At 38.2% G+C, this 20,547-nt stretch overlaps 7 protein-coding genes across 9 annotated transcripts; 5 read left to right on the forward strand and 2 right to left on the reverse strand.

The window, feature by feature from the left end:
* Positions 1-430: 430 nt before the first annotated feature.
* Positions 431-1,557, forward strand: LOC137572337 (protein TIPIN homolog). Its single transcript, XM_068284084.1, has one exon. It carries the CDS (start codon positions 511-513, stop codon positions 1,423-1,425), a length of 915 nt encoding a protein of 304 aa, XP_068140185.1. The 5' UTR covers positions 431-510; the 3' UTR covers positions 1,426-1,557.
* Positions 1,483-5,492, reverse strand: LOC137572333 (protein SERAC1). Of its 2 annotated transcripts, none has more exons than XM_068284079.1 (4): positions 5,211-5,492; positions 3,565-4,111; positions 2,797-3,505; positions 1,483-2,727 (listed from the first exon to the last, which is right to left on the reverse strand). In XM_068284079.1, the coding sequence occupies exons 1-4, from the start codon at positions 5,288-5,290 to the stop codon at positions 1,664-1,666; spliced, it is 2,400 nt and encodes a 799-aa protein (XP_068140180.1). In that variant the 5' UTR covers positions 5,291-5,492; the 3' UTR covers positions 1,483-1,663. The 2 variants fall into 2 exon arrangements, with proteins under 2 accessions (XP_068140180.1, XP_068140181.1); XM_068284080.1 differs by lacking the exon at positions 5,211-5,492 and adding an exon at positions 4,341-4,444.
* Positions 5,493-5,628: 136 nt separating this feature from the next.
* LOC137572336 (RUS family member 1) lies at positions 5,629-7,800 on the forward strand. The gene is made up of 3 exons (XM_068284083.1): positions 5,629-5,939; positions 5,992-7,116; positions 7,185-7,800. Exons 1-3 carry the CDS (start codon positions 5,873-5,875, stop codon positions 7,244-7,246), a joined length of 1,254 nt encoding a protein of 417 aa, XP_068140184.1. The 5' UTR covers positions 5,629-5,872; the 3' UTR covers positions 7,247-7,800.
* A 90-nt stretch (positions 7,801-7,890) lies between these two features.
* On the forward strand, positions 7,891-9,848 carry LOC137572334 (H/ACA ribonucleoprotein complex non-core subunit NAF1). The gene is made up of 2 exons (XM_068284081.1): positions 7,891-8,065; positions 8,135-9,848. The coding sequence occupies exons 1-2, from the start codon at positions 7,978-7,980 to the stop codon at positions 9,739-9,741; spliced, it is 1,695 nt and encodes a 564-aa protein (XP_068140182.1). The 5' UTR covers positions 7,891-7,977; the 3' UTR covers positions 9,742-9,848.
* LOC137572335 (protein phosphatase 1L) lies at positions 9,780-12,305 on the reverse strand. The gene is made up of 2 exons (XM_068284082.1): positions 12,088-12,305; positions 9,780-12,016 (listed from the first exon to the last, which is right to left on the reverse strand). The coding sequence occupies exons 1-2, from the start codon at positions 12,195-12,197 to the stop codon at positions 10,795-10,797; spliced, it is 1,332 nt and encodes a 443-aa protein (XP_068140183.1). The 5' UTR covers positions 12,198-12,305; the 3' UTR covers positions 9,780-10,794.
* Positions 12,306-12,646: 341 nt separating this feature from the next.
* Positions 12,647-13,669, forward strand: LOC137572286 (RWD domain-containing protein 4). The gene is made up of 3 exons (XM_068284033.1): positions 12,647-12,865; positions 12,945-13,054; positions 13,117-13,669. The coding sequence occupies exons 1-3, from the start codon at positions 12,758-12,760 to the stop codon at positions 13,526-13,528; spliced, it is 630 nt and encodes a 209-aa protein (XP_068140134.1). The 5' UTR covers positions 12,647-12,757; the 3' UTR covers positions 13,529-13,669.
* Positions 13,670-14,084: 415 nt separating this feature from the next.
* On the forward strand, positions 14,085-20,540 carry Tg (Transglutaminase). 2 transcript variants are annotated; one of them, XM_068283992.1, is made up of 3 exons: positions 14,085-14,213; positions 18,195-20,161; positions 20,218-20,540. In XM_068283992.1, the coding sequence occupies exons 1-3, from the start codon at positions 14,159-14,161 to the stop codon at positions 20,440-20,442; spliced, it is 2,247 nt and encodes a 748-aa protein (XP_068140093.1). In that variant the 5' UTR covers positions 14,085-14,158; the 3' UTR covers positions 20,443-20,540. The 2 variants fall into 2 exon arrangements, with proteins under 2 accessions (XP_068140093.1, XP_068140092.1); XM_068283991.1 differs by lacking the exon at positions 14,085-14,213 and adding an exon at positions 15,676-15,978.
* Positions 20,541-20,547: the final 7 nt, after the last annotated feature.

The raw sequence follows: 20,547 nt of genomic DNA on the forward strand, positions 1-20,547 counted from the left end.
ATTATAACAAAGAAATAACTCTTTGATATTTTGTAAATTCCTTTTTAATCAAGCCTAATATATTAATAGGATAAAATAATAATGTTTTTAGTACAATATTATGCTTATATCATGGAAAAATATATTGCAAATTAGGTCATTTTGAATAATTTGAACGCATTTTTTTCGAAATCCTGACGTGATGGAGAAAAACTAAGTACAGGGCCGTGATTAGCAGCCCCCAATTACTATAGGAGACCTATTGAACTTCAAACACTTTTTCATGACCTCAAAAATGTCGGCCTGTGTAATTAAACTAATTTCTGTCATTTTCATTTGAATATTTGCAAAAGCAAATTATATAATCGGGAGAAAAGTGAAAATGTGTTTTTGTAATTCGTTCGAGTTGGCAGGTCTGTGAATGGTGAGTGTTGGTTTTATTGGGCGAATGCTTAGTTGGAAGAAGAAGATGAAAATGGCGGCAAAATTGTTGTTTTGCTTGCCCACTGTAACCGAGGAGCTGCTGCTACCATGGCTTCTATATTTGGTGACGATGGGGTGGATGACTTGTTCAACGAGCCCGATCAACTGCCCGACGATGTCATAGAGGAGGGGGAGAAACTATTTGCTGATGAGATTGACCAAAACGATGTAAATGGAGAAGGCGGTCAAGAGGCCGGTGCTCAAAAACTGGAGCCGTCAAAGAAGCGAGCTGTTAGGAATCCCCGTCCACGACTCACTGTCGACACACTGCGCGGACCACGTGGCCTCCATAGCATTGAGGATTACTTTAAAGACATTAAATTTAAAGGCAAGGGCAGGGAAAAGGACGATCTTGATGAAGTTTTAAGACGCCTACAGCACTGGGGTCATCGAATGTATCCCAATTACACTTTCGACGACATCCTAAATAATATTGAACGATTGGGCAAAAAGAAGCCTTTGCAAGTGCACATGTCTAGGTATCGTTTGGGTCAGTTAGAAGATTTCCGTGTCCCGGAAGCACAAATCAACGACGATGATCAGGATGAGTTAAATGCTGGCCAAATGGATGAACCTTTCGACGAGTTCGATGCATTGCTGGGTGAACAGATAGCTATGTCTAAGCTAGCACCACGTACGCCAGCGTCATCTAATAGGAATTTCACCCTGTCCACACATGATTCCAATTCAACTCTCGTAACTCCTTCGTTTTCCCGCCAAGCTGTTGCCTCTACGCCCTTTACGGTTGCTGCTCCTCCCAAGGCAAGTGGTCCAGCATATGATATGAATGGAGCACCAGCACCCCTTATGTTGGATGACACTAGCGAGTATGCCCAACCTCTGCCACCATCTCAGCCAGCAACGCCAGCAACTAATAAACTTTCTGCCGAGCAAATGGCTCGAATAGCTGAGAATCGACGTTTGGCTCAGGAACGTCTAAAGGCCAAAACGGCTGCTCCTTAGTTTTATAGTCCTATATATATTGTTTATCCATATTATGAAATAATAGTGTTGAATATATAAATTGTGTAAAATTGGTTTATTATATTTTTAAATTAGAGGCAAATTAAATAAATTAAGATTCGATGCAGGAAAGTTATGAGTTTATATACAAGGTGGTCAGGATGTGGGTCATGGACAATACTTTTTAAGTTGTGATTAAGGTACAAACGTGAACTTTTCGTTTCTGTTTTCCGCATATCTAAGTGGTGAATTTTAAAGCCACTCTTGGCATTAATTCAAATAATCCTTTCGCCCCGTTCAAAATGGAATTCACAATGTGCATAAGCATTAAGTCTTGCTGTGGATTCGTCAGCGACTGATCATCTTTGTCCTTGGGTTCTGATCTTTCTCGTATAGCCTCTTGAATTACATTTAAGAGTCGTTGATAAAGAAAGGATTGCCTATAAATGGGCTTGGACAGACTCAAATGATCATCTTTGAGCAAATAGAAGTCGCCAAAGTCGATGCGGGATGATTCTTCGGTGACTATACGCAAGGGAAATTTGAATGTAGTCAACATGGTGGGTGATCCTTCGGCTACACTGACTACCTTAACATGACGAAGGCAGGAGTGTAGGCAGCCCATAAAACGGCGATGCATTTCCAGCAATTTGGGGGCATTCTCCTCCATCTCTTTAACCTCAATCGATGGTGAGAGAATCATTTGCATATGCTGCTTCCATTTGGCTATTGGCGAGCCACGATGTGGAGTACCCAAGAACACAATACCTTTGGTATTTTTAGCTATTTGGCGCATTTTGCTTTCGGGCGAATCGATAGACTTTAGAAGCATTAGCTTGGTCAAAAGGCCACCCATGGAATGACCTATCCATATGACCGGTCTATTATTACCCACATCTGCAGCGGCTATACGTTCCAGTAGAGTACTGGCTCGTACATCAATGTGTCCCTGACCCTTCTCACACGGGCAGTATTTTGTGAAATTGGCTGACCATTCGGTCACTGCGGATGTATAATCGATGCCAATAATGCGAGAATCGGGATAATCTTCAGGCAGCCATTCCATAGGCCAACAATTTGTATATTCATCAGATCCATCCTGATTGCGCCATTCGTTGCCTGACACGCTGAACATTCCGCCGCAGTTCTCATTGGCATTGAGGGGAATGTCTGGATGGACTACCTCCCAATCCGCATCTAACTCGGCCTCATTACGTAGCGTCTCAACAAACTCTTTAGTAGCTGCATCACTGATATTAAGACGTTTCTTTTCCACTTTTTTACTGGCTTTAAGTACAGGATCTGGAGTCGGGAAATGTTAACAATTGGGAATCATTGCATTTTAGTTAAAGTTATGAAAGTTGACTTTACCTCGAATTGGTTCCACTTTGGCAGTCTGTGCATTTTCATTGCCATTTGGTGCAGTATTTTGTGTTTGTTTGAGTTGCTGATGATCTTTTTTTGGTTGTTTGCCTCCATTTGCTCCATTCGTACGTTTCTGTTCGCCCACTAGAAAAACATCGTCTGTCTCACTGGTGTAGAACGCATTCTTTCCATATAGGCCCAATTCGGTGGGTTTTCTATCCCTCTGACGCCAAGTGATAAAGACTCCGCCAAGCAGACCATGAACAAAGATAATATCCGCCTTGGGCTTGCGACGAGTACGAACTCGTGGATGCAGGGGATAGACATTGGGCGGATATGTGCTTTGATTGGGATCATCGTGATCCAAATTTGCCATGGCCTTGGCTGAGACAACTTGCAGACGAAGATCGGGACACTGTTGCCATTCGGCAAGGGCTCCAACCCAGCCAGAGGCAAAGAAATGCTCTACAACATCCGGAACTATGGACATGTTGGCCAATACTTTGCATAGCGTTGACAATGTTTCATTGTCATCACAAAATATCTTTCGCAACTCCATCAAATGCACCAAGCCGCCTTCTCGTATGATTTTAGCTGATATATTTGGATCTTTAGTGATATGATGCAGGAACGAAATGATTTCTTTCAATAAATCCGTGTCAGCTGATGATAATATAATCGGTTGCTCTTGCGTAAAATACTCATGGATGTCCTCCTACAAAAAAGAAAAGGATGTTAGATCAGATTTAGATTAGTTTTAAAGTTATTTCTTACGATTGCATCCTGTTCGGGAAAATATTTGCTAAAGAAATGATCCACACAGGACAAAGGACGCAAGCGAGACAACATCACATGCAATTCGGAGAGCAACATCTTGGGATTCTTTATGCAGCCACGTCTATGCACTGGCAAGAACCAGCGAGTGTCCGCTCCGCAACGAGCTAGGGAAACCGCTGTGCGAGCATCACAGATCTGTGCCAAATGACGAAAATCCCAATCCTTTAAATGATCCATAGATATTAATTGTTGAACAGCCTTCAAACGTTCCGGCTGAGTGCCATTTTGTGCTATATTCAAAAGTCGCCAGGCCACCGAATGCTTTGCAGATTTCCACCATTTTCCAATGGGATTGATTATCACACTAATCCATTTTTTTTCATCCTCTTCCTTTTGCTTCAGCTTGCGCATGGATTCGCGGTAAATGTGATATTTTATGTAGATGTATTCCGTGCGACGTTTATCAGGTTCCGGGGATTTCTTATCGACATAGTGGGCAAGGAATTTGCGTATATGCGGCGACTCGTAGAGAAGAAGTCCGGCACTAAAATAAAAATAAACATTAATAACAAATTAAGAAAATAAAACGAATTTTAATGGTTTCTGGCACGTGCCATCAAATAGGACTAACAACAACTACAATAACAACAATTAGAACTGCCAACTATTTTCTGATAAACAACAACAACATTTGTTTTTCACAAAAGTGGGCGCGTCATTTAATTATTTACACAATCACAACAACAACAACAAAAACCACGATAACTATAAACCTATTTATTTATTCGCAGGGGGCCGATCTTCGCAGAACTGCGCATTAACTTGGCGCCATGTTAGTTTTTGAGTGACAAACGGTATGAGGGGCCTTGAACAGCTGTTCGCACTACCAGCAACAACTCCCCCTTTGAAAAAAAAAACTCTTGCTATCTCATTTTGGCAAAATCGTACGGTTTGTTTTGATCATGTTTTCAAAAGAAGAGAGAATGAGAAAATTGAGAAAAAAAGATTTAAATGGAGCAATGATCGTTTGTATTTATACGCTACAGATAAACAAATGTTGAACTTGTTAGTAAATCATTGTTATGCTCAGCCTATCATTTATTTTAGTTAAAATATTCATTATATTAATAAAAATAAAACAGAAGTGTTAACCAACTTATAAGACTATTAGGTACGATTTCAGAGATATTATATTTGGCTATAAATGACTAGATCCTTTTCCCCTTTCTCTTTCTCTTTCTTTGGCTTTGGTAACATCAATGAGTAACAAGTTATTGTTGTTTATGCCATGTAATTTTTTTTGTAAACAAATGACGTCACTTGTTGTTTGCTATTAGGGAATGCGGAAAACGCAATTCGTATGTATTATATTTTGATAGTTTTTATACACACGTGTACATATGCATATATGTATGTATGTACATATGTATCTAGTTTTATATATAGAGAATCGTACGATTTTTTGAGGTGGTGGCGCCACTTCTTGTGACGAGCCCCCCTTTCACTTAGTAGACATTTGTAAAACTGTAAACTGTGTGAATTCAAACATATGTATGTACTTTGCTTTTGTTGTTGTTATTGTTTAGGTTATTATTATTTATTTAAAGCCCTTGTGACAGCAGTGGCTATTTCTTTTTACTTACGTGGTTAATATACCAACTCCACCCAATCCCACAAGTTTCGGATAACGTCGCAAAGTTGCTTTGATTTCCTCCAATGTCATTTGTGTGTTTAAATCACTTGCCAAAACGAAATAAAATTACGTTTGGTCTATATATATGTATATAAGAATTGTATCTCTCTCCAAGACGACAGCACACTTTAAATTTAGACTGATAAAATTGAAGAAATAGTTTTTTCGTTTTTTTTTTTTTTTTTGTTTGTTATTGTATTTCAGTTTGCTTTGAATTTATCACTTTTTCGTTCTCTGCTGTGCTTTGGCTTTTATACTAGTTTCTGTTGATGACATTCACAGCGAAACGCAATCATATTGGACACACAGCTGATGTTGAGATATTGACAAGTTGGCATTTTCATCCCCCATTTACAGTTACATTTTTTGTTTAGCAACAACAGAATTTGTTTTATTTGTTTTTTTGTTAGAAACCATAATTGTAGAATTTAACTCGAAAAATTTGTTGCTTTCTCTTGGTTGGGTGGCGGCTAACAGTAAATTTGAATTCTTATTGTGTCTAGTACTTTCGAGTTTGGTTTTAGTTAAGTGATTGAGGTTTGGGTGGTTGTCGTAAACAAGTCCACCCACCCACCGCCCCCCTTTTGTGAGACGGGTTCCTTTTTCCTGACAATGAAAATCCATTTTCGAGAACAGTATGGTACTAAGGGCGAGGAAATTCTTTATGTGACACCAGCAGGTAAGCGCAGAAGTCAGGATAATGGAATTTGGATAACATAAGCTCCTTGCAGATCAGAGCAACATAGTCCGTGTTCCTCTACGTGGGGACAAGCTGGTCATTCATGAGAAATTCATGCTCTTTCGGGTGTTGCAAAAGATCTTCCTGCCCAAGGGCTATCCGGATAGCGTTAGCGATGATTATGCGGCTTATCAGATCTATGATACTATTCAGGCCTTTTGCAGTACCATTTGTGGTACTCTGTGCACCCATGCCATATTGAAAAGCATTGGCGTGGGTAGTGAAAATATCAATGCGTATTCGGCGACAGTAACTTGGATTTTGAAGGAAGGCAGTGGGCATGTTGGCAGGATTTGTTTTGCCTGGTGGCAAGGCTCTCAATTAGATGTAGACTCAAAGAAATGGCGTTTGCGTGCCGATTTCCTCAATGATTTGGCTATGGGCATTGAAATCTATGTGCTTCCCAAATATCCTCACCTTAGCACACAAATCCTGTGTGGATCCACCATGCTAAAGGCCATAGTCAGCGTGGCGGGCGGAGCAACTCGATCGGCCTTGACACAGCATCATGCGTTGCGTGGCAACCTCGCAGATGTCGCCTCTAAGGATAGTTCACAGGAAACGTGTGTCAATCTGTTAGCCTCCTGCGTGGGCCTCTATCTGCTGACGCTCATCAAAAGTCCTGCAGTTCTCTATACAGTCTTCTACCTGGTGGTCACACTACATCTCTATGCGAATCTGAAAGCGGTTCGAGCCGTTTGTTTGCGCACCTTTAATGAATCTCGCTATTTAATTGCTCTGGAGGAGTTCTTTCGATCGTCGCGCATGTTAACACCTCAGCAGGTTAATGGCATGGAAAGGGTAACACTGGGACAAACCGTTTCTGTTTCCCTCAACATACGCTTGGGCTTAAGTGTCAAGAATCTGGTGGATGAATATAAGAGTAGCAGCGATATTGAGAATATTGTCTCCTCTTTTGATCCCCATGAAAGATTCATTATCGCGGAAAGTAAAAAATATTTGGGAGTCTATTTGCATTTCGACACGAGACCTCAAGATGTACTAAAAGCGTATTTTTTTGCTGTTTCCTACCTGCAGGATAGAGATCAATTGAAGGAGAAATACTGGGATATCCAGGCCAAGTGGCAAGAGTTTTTTGCTCAGGCGCAAAAGGAAGGTTAGTCATTAGAGTTGAGTGGAGAGACGTATTCAATATATATTCACTGTCTTCTATATATTTTTTAGGTTGGAACATTCACACTCATCTACTGATGGTAGATGAATACCGCTTGGAATGGAAGGTCTAAAAAAAAAACCGGATCATGACCTAACGCTTGGCATTCATTCCACACACTGTCAGTTGCTTAGCTTATTATGAAAAAAAAAAAAAACAAAAAAATTAGACAATTATTCATGGAAATTTCATTATCCATCACATCACACATATCTCAAACGTATGCTAATCAAGAATTAATATTAACTTAGTGCTATTGATATTGATATAAATATCTTCCAATTAACTATGCCTTAGCACAAAGTTTTATCAGATAATTGCTCGATTTTCGTTAATTTTTTTTTTATTTACTTTATAAGAATTACTTTTACTCTAAATGTAAATTTTCGGGATAATCCAGGCAACGAATTTTAGCATAGGCTTTAATTCCCCAACCAAAAAAAATGTATAAAGTTTTATTCCAATAATGTGCAATATTAAGTTTATCAATTAGCTTGGCGTCCATATTTACATACACATATATATATTATATATGTATATATATATACAGCTTATAAAAACGCTTGCACACACAACACTTAAGAGATTTTAAATGGAAAATTGAATAAATTTCACACAACTTTTAAATATTTACGTTCCTCTCGATGAACTAGTTCTATTTTAAATTTTTGCCATTCACCAGATCTATTTTAGGTTTTCGTGTGAATGACAAATTTAAAAGACAACACGTGCGCGCTGTTTGGCTTTGGTTTCTAGTTTGTGTTTTCTTTACCTTTAAATAATTAAAATTGTTTATTAATAACAATGGATAAAATAGAGCCTGTGGCTCTCGAGCAGACAGATGCTGCTGAGGCTAAAACGGAGCAAGTTAATCAGCCTCAGACATCAACAGGTGCAGTCTAAACATTATTCTTCATTGTATAGATAAGCCCTAAATATGTGAATATTGCTCTTTGTATAGAAGTGACCACAGAGGCAACGTTGGTGGTAACCAGAGTGGAGAAGGGAGAGTTGACGAATGCAGTAGAAGAAATGGCCACACCCGAAGAGTCTACGAAAATGGATTGTGAATCATCGACAGAAACTCAAATAGACCCCGTGGTCACAAATCCAAATGAATCAACTGAGAAACCTTCAGTTAATGTAGAAGCTAACCAGTCTACATCTGATTCTATGGACAAATCTGATGCAGAGCCATCAATTGGAACGTCTTCTTCAATGGAGACGGAAAAAAATCCTTCAAAAAAATCTACTGCCACCACAAATGGTCTTAGTTTGCTGGCGACCTATAGTTCTGATGTCGATTCAGATGTGGAAGAAGTTGCTCCAACTCAGGATGATGATGTAATTGAAGTACCTGTAACAGGTTCCACTGCCTATCGCCGTTCCGGGGCTGTGGCCGCAAGTTCCGACAGTGATAGCGAGAAAAGTAGCAGCAGCAGTGACTCCGACTCCAATTCGGAGGGTGAATATCTTACAGTTTTGAGGAAGAAAATTGAAAAAAGAATCAATACCGAAGATTGCGATGAAGACGATGAAGATTTCGATGAGGATGAGGCAGTTGGGAATGGCCGTCCACGTGGTCGGCGGCAGCCACCAAAAGTAAGGGGTGAAATGTTACTAGATGATCTGCCACCCATACATCAGCTGGAGATTACTGTTCCAGAGGATGAGTGCGTGGAGTTGGGAAAGGTGCAATCAATTGTGGATCAATTAGTGTTAGTCAATGTGCTGCCCAATTCAATGCTATTTGATTTGGATACAGTGCTGTTTTTGGAAAAAGGACGCAAAGTATTGGGACAGGTCTTCGATGTGCTGGGACAGGTGGCAGATCCCATATATTGTGTGCGCTTTAATAGTAATCAACAGATTATCGAACGTGGCATCAAAGTGGGCGATGTTGTATACTGTGCTCCAAAAACGGAGCATACTCAATTTGTTATACTCTCAAAACTGATGCAAGTACGCGGGTCGGATGCTTCTTGGGAGCATGATGTAGAACCACCAGAACGCTACATTGATTATTCCGATGATGAGGCTGAGCGAGAGGCACGTCATGATCAACGGAAGAGACGCCAACGAGATCGCACCGATTCCACAGATTCTGTAGATACAGTTCAAACAGAAGCTTCGTCGGTGGCTGAACCACCTGCACGTCAGCGTGGTCGCCGTGCCCATCGTGCCGAAAGTTTCCGCCAACATCACCAGCAACAGCAGTCACAGCAACAGCCTCGTCGCCAGCAACAGCCACAGCAACAGGACTTCCAACAACCACTTGACGCCTCCTCTCATTACAATTATCATCCTAGCTATAACCCAGGCAGTTGGCATTCAAATTACTATCACAATTTCCACCCGCCACCAAATAATTTCAATATGCCGCCTCAACCTGCTGCAATGGGTATGCATTTTCCTGTGCCCAACTACGGCTATGGCATGCCCATGGGAATGCCACCCCACATGATGCCGGCAATGCAACAAATGTATGCTCCTCCTCCGACTTTTGGACAGCCACCGCCATCTTCTCCTCAGCAAAATCAACGACAGCCCCCAAGATCAGGACATTAGTTTTAACTAAAGCTTTCCAGCAAAGAGAGTATCATAAATTAAGATATATACAGAAATATTACTTTATTTCAAGGTTTTTATTTCAATAAAAAATTACCTTAACTAAATTTGTGTGTGTGTTTGTGTGAAAAGTTAAAAATTTTATATTACCGGTTTTCGTTTTGTTTTGGGGACTTTTTTTTTGTTTTTGTTATAATTGTTGTATAAAAAGGTACTTAATCTGTGGGGGGTGGATAAAAATATCGCTTGATGGTTGTAAATATATGTAATATATGATAAATATATATATACGTATGATTATAAATATATTTATAGACTATTGTATTTTACTTGCGTTCTATTGTTGTATTTTACAGCTGGGAAGCACTAAGCGTTCAAATTAATCAACAATTTGTTTTGTAAATAGCATTTCTATATAATACCTATATATGGATATATAAATATAGCTTTGTATGATAACTGCAGAACTTGAACTTATGTTTCAGCTAATTTGAGAGCAACAGAACCAGAATATTTAAGAAATAACAATCAGGCAAAATGTTAAATATTTTAGGCACGAGAGAATACGAATTTGTAAATAATTAATTGGATTTTGTTTTGGGTGTAATAAATATAGTAACAAATACAATATAAACTGCTTAAATCTTGTTAATGTATCATTTAAAAGTAACGAAAAGGTTTCATAAGTAGAATAATTTCGATTTTGAAAAAAATAATGTGGTTCATTTTTAAATAAACAAAATTGTGTCTTATGTTTAAGGGTGCAACATGTGAGAAAACTTGATGGGATTTAAGAAGTTGAAAAAATAATGCTTATTTACATCTTTTTCGATACAGCTTATTGAATGCGTTTTTTGCCATCTTAAATGTGTACCTATTTTTTAGTTAATCAAGCTGAAGATTCTTCCAAAAACCCATTTCTAAAATACTCATTTGTTTAACAAGCTTATTTACAATTGTGGTTAACGAATTAACAAAATACGCGTATTAACAATTAATCCAAAATATTCGCTGTATGGATTCCAATTTCTTTCCGTTTTTCTATTTTTTTCTTCAGTCAAGGCCAATTTCTTTACGCGGCTTGAGTAGGACAACGACAACTGTGATATTATCCTGCGAATCTCTCTCTTTTGCAGCCTCTGCCAATAACTTGGGAATGTCATCGAGTTTGGTGTCCGATTGATTCAAGCATTCGTAGACAGTGTCAATGATAAATGTTTCGGGTACGTGATCCCACAGTCCATCCGTGCCCAAGACGAGGAAGTCATGAGTCTTATTAAGCGGAACGTCAACAAAATCGGGTTCAGCTATGACTGCCTCAAGACTGTAATCGCCTATCGAACGAGCCACATTTAAAATGCCATTTACTCGCCATTGTCCCTGGGCATTAATCACAGTTCCTCCGGCAGCCTCAATTCGACGCCTTTCATCTTGGCACTCGGGTTTATGGGGTTTCACCAGTTGCAACTGGGTTCCTCTTTTGCCCACAAGAAGAGCCTTGGAGTCACCCACCCAAGCTATAAGCAGTTTTGAATGAGTTATTAGGGCACATACACTGGTGGTACCACTTATAATGCGTTTTTGGGCAAAACGTTCGTCGACCTTAAGAAATGCCACCTCAAATACATTACGATAATAATCCGAGTCCTTCTCCGAATCCAGATCCGCCTCTATTTTTTTTAATTGCTCTGCTAATACTTGAGGCAATTGGTTCTTGGCGTAGCTGGCGGATAAACTGCCGGAATGGCCATCGAATACTCCAAAAAATCGACTGTCCTTGTGCTTCAGCCCATACATTGATCCATATTGCTCGAGACACACATGCCGATCTTCCATTTTTCGTGGTTTATTTTTAACAGCGAATGCCGCATATGTTTGCTCCGTCTCCTGCTCCAGCTGGCACATACATTTCTCTTTCATGTCACATAATAAACCTTCATCAGCCAGATTTTTTAGCTTTTCCATCTCTGCATTGTCTGATAAGTTGATGAATATTTTATCCATCCGATTGGTGACAAATTTTTGCATTTTAGTTAGATCATATTGTGTGGCTGATTCCTCTCCAGCTACCAATCCACTTCCAATAACTATTTCGCATTTCTCAACATCCTTTTCCATTTCAACTAGAGCTCGTTGAAGCAGCTTCACGCGAAATCCTTTGGGACATTTTCCTAGTTGCTGCCAAATGGCTGCAACCAGTTCTCCTCGTGACTCCTGTTTACTGACCCTGTATGTGTCATTATCGTTCTCGCGACGACGTACGACAGATTTAATGCTACAATAAAATGTCGAAATTATATTTGTTTAACTTAAATTGATGGTAGAAATTATTTACGTGGGAATTACCTTGTTACACAATTCGCACTAAAGTCCTCACTTGGCGTCTTTTGGGAATTGCTCAGTGATGTTAGGAACTCTTTAAATTCCATCAAGTGGGCACATTCGTTGGACGCCATGTTCGGTCCAGGTCAGAATGCAATCGTTCATGTGTATGTGATTCACTTTAAACAAAAATTGTTTTTCTTTTAAGTTTGTTGTTCTTTTTGCTAGCACCGCGGCTGCCAACTTGTTTTCGGCGAATAGAATACAATAGAGATCAACAGAAGGAGGTAGCCAAATGTTCTTCCTATGAAAAATAAAAATAGCTAAAAATCTTACTGTTTTAAATTGCCAAAATCAACTCTCATCGTATCATTATTGCCGATTAGCTTATTAGATCCCATCCAAAATGTAAAAAACCTGAAACGCCGTACTAAAAAGCCATAATAAATTGGGCATACTCAATGAGTATACTTTCAGATATAAAATTGTCAGATGCGGTGTGATTTTTGGTTTTACACAGTTTTAAAAGCTATAAATTCTTTTAGCTATAAATTGGTGAGGTTGGCAGCACTGCAGCCGGCAAACAGCTGACAGCTGTTGCTTAGTTGTTTTGTGGCTGTTTTTTTCTTCCTATTTTTGTACTAACTTCGAAATGTTTATATTTCTAAATCAGGAAATTTCTTAACAAAAAACTATGTCTACTCCTTTAGAGCAACAAACCGATGAACGGGAGGCCTTGCAGTCCATTTATGAAGGTGACGAAAACTTCAAGGAAGTCGACAAAATCACCTATCAATACAAGGTAAGGAATAAAGCTAAAGCCACATGGAATCGACTAATCTACATACATAAGTTAACTGAAACAATATTTTAACCAACAGTATGGCGAGGAAAACAATCACAAGTCCTTTATGGTAGAGCTTAAATGGGGAGAAAACTACCCAGATGACCCACCTACAATCAATATGAACACGTTTTACAATAGCCACATGTAATTATGCAAAATTGGCATGAAAAATGAATTCGTTTTACTAATATTAGTTGCTTTTTTAGCCTGCCCGCTGTTAAAGAGGAAATCCAAGCAGCTCTCAACACGGAGGCTACTCAATGGCTTGGCTGTGGCATGACCTATACTCTTTTCGAATACCTCAAGGATAACATAGATCAATTGACTGCCAATCAACCAGAGTCGGCGCCCATTCAAGCGGTTGTGGACGAAGGCGTTCATGCTTTGAAAATCTCCGATCCTGATCCTGATACTAAGAAGAAGGAACCCAAAAAAGAGCAACTCACCAAGGCGCAGAAGAGAAGACAGTGGGATAAAACGGAACACAAAGGTGAACGTGCTCGTGGCCATGATTGGGTGGATATTGTTAAACATTTGTCGCAAACTGGAAGCAAAGAAGATGCTGCTGCCATGGCCACAGACGACACACTTCTGGCACTGCATCCTTTAAATACTTAAATGCAATTCATTAGTTAAGATTAACAAGAAACAATAAGAGAACAAAAATCAAAGCCAATCATCTTTCAATGTGATCGGTTCCCATCTTTATGAGATGTTTCTAAGTATGTATGTATTTCACATTAAAAGCTGATCAATTTACTTACGCATGTCTGGTTTTTTGGACACGGCAAGGTCGTTTTGTCTAGCTAGCTGACTCGGTGGGTCAATCAGAATAGAAAAGATGCCTAGTCGGAGACAAACATTTGCGCAGTTCAGTTCGATCGTTGATTGATGATGTAATCGGTTAGTTGTTACAATTTAAATTGTTGCCGTTTTTTGCATTTTGATACCGCCAAAAAAAAAAAGGTTAAATATTATAATTCACTCTCAGTTAATTATTGACCGTGTTCGTGTCGAGTTCAAGTGATTCGAAACATTCTGACTGAATCTTATCATTGACTTGGCTTCATTTTGAACCTGTTTTGTGTAAGGCCCACGCCCTCGCTTCAGAAATAGTTGTGTATATTTATTTGTTTGCATATTTGTTCAAAAATTCGAAATATGGGACAAAATTTCTCACTTAATTGTTTAAAGTGTCACAACTGTTGCAAGCACAAGCAAAAATATTATGAGGAACCTACATTGCGTATGCGTAATGTAAGTGATAACTATACAACATCTGCTGCAGGTCATGATGAAACTGGTAAGATAAATTACATTAAAATATTTTGTGTTATATGCCGAATTTAAAACAAACTTAGTTGTAGATTTAAAAACTTGTCTCTTTCCCAAATAGACATTTTAAGAGCCTTATAAAGCAATTACGCAATGTTAAATTAAAATTCTTTTTTATTTTTTTCAATTTTGTCTTTGAATTAACTCAAATATAGTTAATGCAAGGATGTAGTAGTCCTCTTGATCATTAAATCTTCCAACTTTTTGACATTATTGTTTCAATACATTCTCATTAATTACTAATTACTAATTGTAAGAGTTTAATATAAATTATTTGCTTGAACAATAAGGGAAATTGTAAATTTGTTGAGATTTTAGATAGTTAAATTCTTTATAAAATCAAAATTCAAAAATTGACATAAGAATAAATAAAATATGAAACTTTAATTAAATTGAAAACGAAAAATTAGACGCAGCAACACCTTTTTGTATTTTATAAAATTTGTAAGTGGCAAACGCAACTCTTAGAACATTTACTAACAAATAATACAAATTATTCCATTATTCCTGAGCTAAATTTTTAGTCCCTTTTCAAAAATGTTGTTTTTTTTTGGTTCCTTTTTAATGCATAAATTTTGATTGTAGACTCTGAAAAACATAAACAATTTAATTTGAATTCATTTTAAACTTTTAAATTTGATTTAGTTCAGAAGTGATATTTAAAGTAAATTACAACAAAAAAGCGATTTAAAGAAGTTTATTTTTTTGTAAAGTACGACTAAACCTTTTTAATTTAAGAACTAGTTTATGTTTCGTTTAAAAAGTAAAGAAAAAGTATTTCAAGTAATTTTAACTTTAAGCTAGAAGATGATATTTGTTAAAAACTATAATCAATTGAGTTTAAAAAAAAATTGAATTTCTTTGGCACTTTGTTTTAGTTTTGTTTTGTTTAGTTTGCATTTGTGGCATTGCCAGGCAATTATGCAATTTTTCAATATTGCCTTTTATGCATGCTAATTTCCCTGTCGAGTGGGTGTATCAGACACACAAAGTTGATGACCTGCCCACATGGCGGACTATGAATATATGTAGGTACATAGGTATGAATGTAGTTTCTGGGTAAATATTATTCATTGCGAGTGTGAATGCAATTTATCAGAAATATTTATTAAATACATAGAAAACTATGTCGGAATGGCTAATGTATGTAAGTCCCTTGGATCGAAAACATATGAGGAATCAAATTATTATAATGACTTTTTGGGAACAACGATGACGTACCTCGACTTGAACTTGGATGGCTAGCAACAAAAAACGCACTTCCCATTCCACATAATTAATCATAGCAGATCGAGAGACTGAAGAGAATGAGTAGAGAGAAAAAGAGAGAACGAGAGAGCCAAAGAGAGAAGCTCTTTTGTGGAGGGGGACTAGCAAAACTATCTGAAAACCAATTTCTGATCAGTTTAGTTCAAAGCTTTGCGCTGTTCGCGTCGCCGTTTCCTCCGATCTGATCGAGCGGGCATCTAGATTTAATCGATTGGAGAAGAAGAAGACGCACAAGAGACAAACAAGAATCTAGCTTAGTTGTTCGTTACTGTTAGACACGCGAAGATATCGTAACACTGTACAATAAATTGTGATTTAACTCAAAAGATTTCGTTCAAAGAATAAGATGTCGAATTGGTATCGTAGTTATACGCCCAGTTGGCTCCAACGCTGGTGGCAACCTCCTCCTCCGCGACGTCCAGTGAATCCCTTTCGCAGCACTCGACCTGGCCCAGACATTGAAAGTAATCCATAATTATATTATTGTGTCACCATACATTAACGACACTTTAATTATCAGCAAATCATTTAAATATTATTTTGTTGTTATTTTTCCGTCTATGATTTCACCCCTCTGGCTTTGGTTTCCGTTTTCAGTTTTTATTTTTATTTCTATTTTTTGTTGTCTCTTCTTTTTTTTTGTTTTTATTTTTGGTTGTTTGACACGTTCCGCGGGGTTTTTGGAATTTTTTGCACAAATTACGTATTTATGTGAATTTACACACTTTTGATTTTTGCCCATTGTTTGTTCCTGTTGTGTTTATTGATTTATCAAATATTTAAAATATTTTTCGAAATTTTCATGAAATTTATTATAGAACATTTTGTTGTTGTTTGTTTTAGCGGGTAATCAAAAACTGAAAGCGGTCAGCAAAGGTGAACCAAAAGATATAGATGGAAAAACTCACATCTGTCAGTGGCATTCAAAAAAAAATCAATTCAATTAGAGGCAGAGAGAAATGAAATCATGCAACTCGTGATAAATTTATCGGTCAACATTTTCCAAAAATTAGTTTGAAATGTTTTTGTGAGTGCAGATGAAAGAGTTTAATAAAAGAAGGGCAATAAAATATGTAGATTAAAAAATTATCAAAAACAAATTTGGCATAGAATATTTGTTTAAGAATCATTTGCCTAAAGAGCAATTTACAATTTCGAATTGAATCTTGCTTAATTTAACTTGATATTTTTTTTTTAGTTTGTGATCTCTCAACAAACCATTCCAAGATCATTTAAAATCAAAATGAACCAAGAATTAAAAATTGGACAATTTTCAATTTAAGAACTTATTTGCTTAGTTACCTATAAAGTAGTGACATATTATAAGTGGTCTGAACTAGCTGGCAATATTTAAAAAATGCTAATTTAAAAATTTGTTTAATATTTTTAAAGCCCTTCAACTAACAACCAGTTTTAATTGCATTACTCATCACGCACAGCATTAAATATTGAAAGATTTTTGTTTTTATTTGTTTTACCGCGAACTGTGTATATTAACTACTTTCCAAATACTTTCTATGAAAACATTTAAAATAAATACAAAAAAAGTATTTTAAAATCAAAGGATTTTATTTATGAAAAGAAAATATAAAAAACAAATATTAATTGTATTTTTTGTCCCAAATGAAACGCATAACACTATACAACAAAACTGAAACTGTTTCAAGAGATAGTTTTTGTTTAGGTGAAAATAACATAATTTATTTTAAAAGGTATTTTTTTACATGTGGTTTTAATTATTATATTATATATAGTTTTTTAAAAGTCATTTCTTTTATAAAATTAAAGTTGGGATAATAATTTTTCCAAAGTTTTATTTAAAGAATATTAAATGACTTACTTTTGGATATAAAAAAAGATTTGAAATAATTGATAATACGTAAAACAATTGTCTACCTAAGATGATTATATCCCGTTAAACATTAAAAATTATAGAAGATTATTAAAAAAACAATATAACCTTTAAAATCTGCTACCCATATTTCCGTTACAGATTCAAAATACATTTACATTTTGTAGTGCAGTGTAAATATTATTTATTATCCCAAACTATTCTATTTGGAATAGGTATACAAAGTGATACTCTATATTTTTAGTTATACAGTTAGTTATAGTTATTAGTAGTAAGGCAGACCAGGAAAGAAATTCTTCTCTATGGCAATGGATTTCGTTTGCCGAAGTTGATTTATTTTAGACAAAAAATTCAGACATGAAATGTTTTTTTTTTTTCTTCTCTTTTGGGAATGTATTTTTTAAGTGGCTTTGTGTTTTTTGTGCTTACTCGTAGTTTGGGGAAAATGATTAGTTTTATTTTTGTTAGATGGTTTTTCTTTTGGCGCGTTGGCGTCATTTTTTTTTGATTGTCGTCGGTGTAGTCCATCCGAATGGCTCTCGAATTGTGTCGAGATGTTGAGAATTAATTGACTTGGCATTGAACTTTTTGGCCAGAGTGCCACAAGTTTGTTTAGTTTATGGCTAAAGAGGATTACTCAACGTGTTTCCGATGTGTTGGCTTGTTAGATCCAGAAGCCTGGCATGAGATCATCAGAACTGTCTGCCCCCAAACCAAATTGTTTTGGTTTTGAAAACATTAGCCAGATTCTGACGATAAGACTGCAAACACCCTGAGCACGATGAATGAATGAATGACTAATTGGTGGCGATTTGGGTATCATTTCAGATTTGATTGATTCACCTATATTGGGCGTACAGCGAGTGGACTTTTGCCTGGAGGATAATCACGATGAGCATCACACAAGTCATTTCTATGCCGCAGCCGCTAAGGAGGCATTGGTTGTGCGTCGTGGCGAACCTTTCCGTTTGCGGATTCATTTCCATCGCGATTATAGCCCCAGCAAGGATGCAATCAGTTTCATTTTCAGCGTGGCCGACGATAGCAAGCCCAGTCCTGGACATGGAACATTGACCGCTCTGGTTCCCCATGATGGCATTGATTATTTGGGCGATTCTCTGGAATGGGGTGCGGGCATAGAATCACATGAGGGTCAGATTTTGACAGTGCTAATTAAGCCACCTGCCACTTGCCCGGTGACTGAATGGAAAATGGATATTGATACCAAGTTGTTGGGAGATGGTTCCAGGAGCTATCCTTTACCTTTACCCATACTAATTCTATTCAATCCTTGGTGTCCCGACGATCAAGTGTATATGGAGGATAGAGACAAGCGTAAGGAGTATGTGATGCACGATACAACCTTAATTTGGAGGGGTTCATATAATCGGCTGAGGCCTTCAGTATGGAAAATAGGACAATTTGAGCGACATGTCCTGGAATGCAGTTTGAAATTACTGGGAACTGTGGGACGAATTCCGCCAGCATATCGTGGTGATCCTGTTCGAGTGGCACGAGCTCTCTCCGCCCTGGTCAATTCTGTGGACGATGATGGAGTGCTTTTGGGCAATTGGTCGGAGGACTTTTCCGGTGGCGTTGCCCCCACCAAGTGGTCGGGATCAGCGGAGATTCTCCAGCAATTCCACAAAACTCAAAAGTCTGTAAAATTTGCCCAATGTTGGAACTTCAGCGGTGTCTTGGCCACCATAGCCCGAAGTCTTGGTATTCCAGCTCGCATTGTCACTTGTTACTCTTCGGCTCATGATACCCAAGCTTCGCTCACGGTGGATGTTTTCATTGATTCGAACAATAAAAAACTGGACGCGGAGACTACCGATTCGATCTGGAACTACCATGTGTGGGATGAATTGTGGATGCAGCGACCAGATTTGGGTATTGGCCAGTTTGGCACATACGATGGCTGGCAGGTGGTCGATGCCACTCCACAAGAGGCTTCTGATAACATGTATCGAGTGGGTCCTGCTTCCGTTTTGGCTGTGAAACATGGTGAAATCCTCAGACCCTTCGATGGTGGCTTTGTCTACGCCGAGGTGAATGCGGATAAGTTATATTGGCGCTACAATGGACCCTCACAGCCCCTGAAATTGCTGAGAAAGGACACTCTGGCCATAGGACATTTGATAAGCACCAAGGCTGTGTTGAAGTGGGAACGGGAGGATATCACTGATACCTACAAATACGCCGAGCGTACGGAGGAGGAACGCAACTATATGCTGAAGGCCCTCAAGCAATCTCGTCATGCCTTTAGCCGATATTATCTAAATGATAATTTCAATGATGTGGAGTTCGATATGGAATTGAAAGATGACATCAAGGTGGGTGAGTCATTCAGTGTGGTCCTAAAGGTCTCCAATAAGAGTGAGGAGCGAGTCCATTTGGCGACTGGTCAAATCAATTGCGATGCCATACTCTATACGGGCGTGGGAGCCGAAGAGGTCAAGACCATGGGCTTCGAACTGGAGCTGCAGCCCAAGTCCAGTGACTATGTTCGCATGGAAGTCATATTTGAGGAATACTATGGCAAACTTTCCTCTCAGGCGGCCTTCCAAATATCAGCTTCGGCTAAGGTCAAGGACACAGACTATGATTACTATGCCCAAGATGATTTTCGTGTACGCAAGCCGGACATTAAATTCCAACTGGGTGAGGATAGTATAGTGGCCAAAAAGGAGATGGATGTCATTGTAAGATTGACCAATCCATTGCCCATTCCCTTGCATAAGGGCGTCTTTACAGTCGAGGGTCCAGGCATTGAGCAGCCCTTGAAGTTTAAGGTAAGTGCGAAGCAAATTTGTGAATGTCCTTTAAATTATGTCAATTCTGTTTACAGATTGCAGAGGTACCAGTTGGCGGCACTGCAGCAGCCACCTTCAAGTATATCCCACCTTATGCTGGTCGTGGAACATTGCTTGCCAAATTCTCCGCCAAGGAATTGGACGATGTCGATGGCTATAAGCACTATGAGATTGAACCGCGTCCGGAGGACGTATTGCAGCCAAATGGCAGCCATCGAAGAAGCAATATCATAAGGCGACGCACTGATGTTATAGCCTAGACTCAAATCTGAATTTCAATTATGTTGCAAATGTGTAGTTTTATGCATTCTTAGTTTACGATGAACATATTTAAATAGAGTTAAGAAGACAAAATTAATTCAAAT

Source organism: Drosophila tropicalis, unplaced genomic scaffold (genome assembly GCF_018151085.1).
Source record: "Drosophila tropicalis isolate 14030-0801.00 unplaced genomic scaffold, ASM1815108v1 contig_3, whole genome shotgun sequence".
Lineage (NCBI taxonomy): Eukaryota > Metazoa > Arthropoda > Insecta > Diptera > Drosophilidae > Drosophila > Drosophila tropicalis.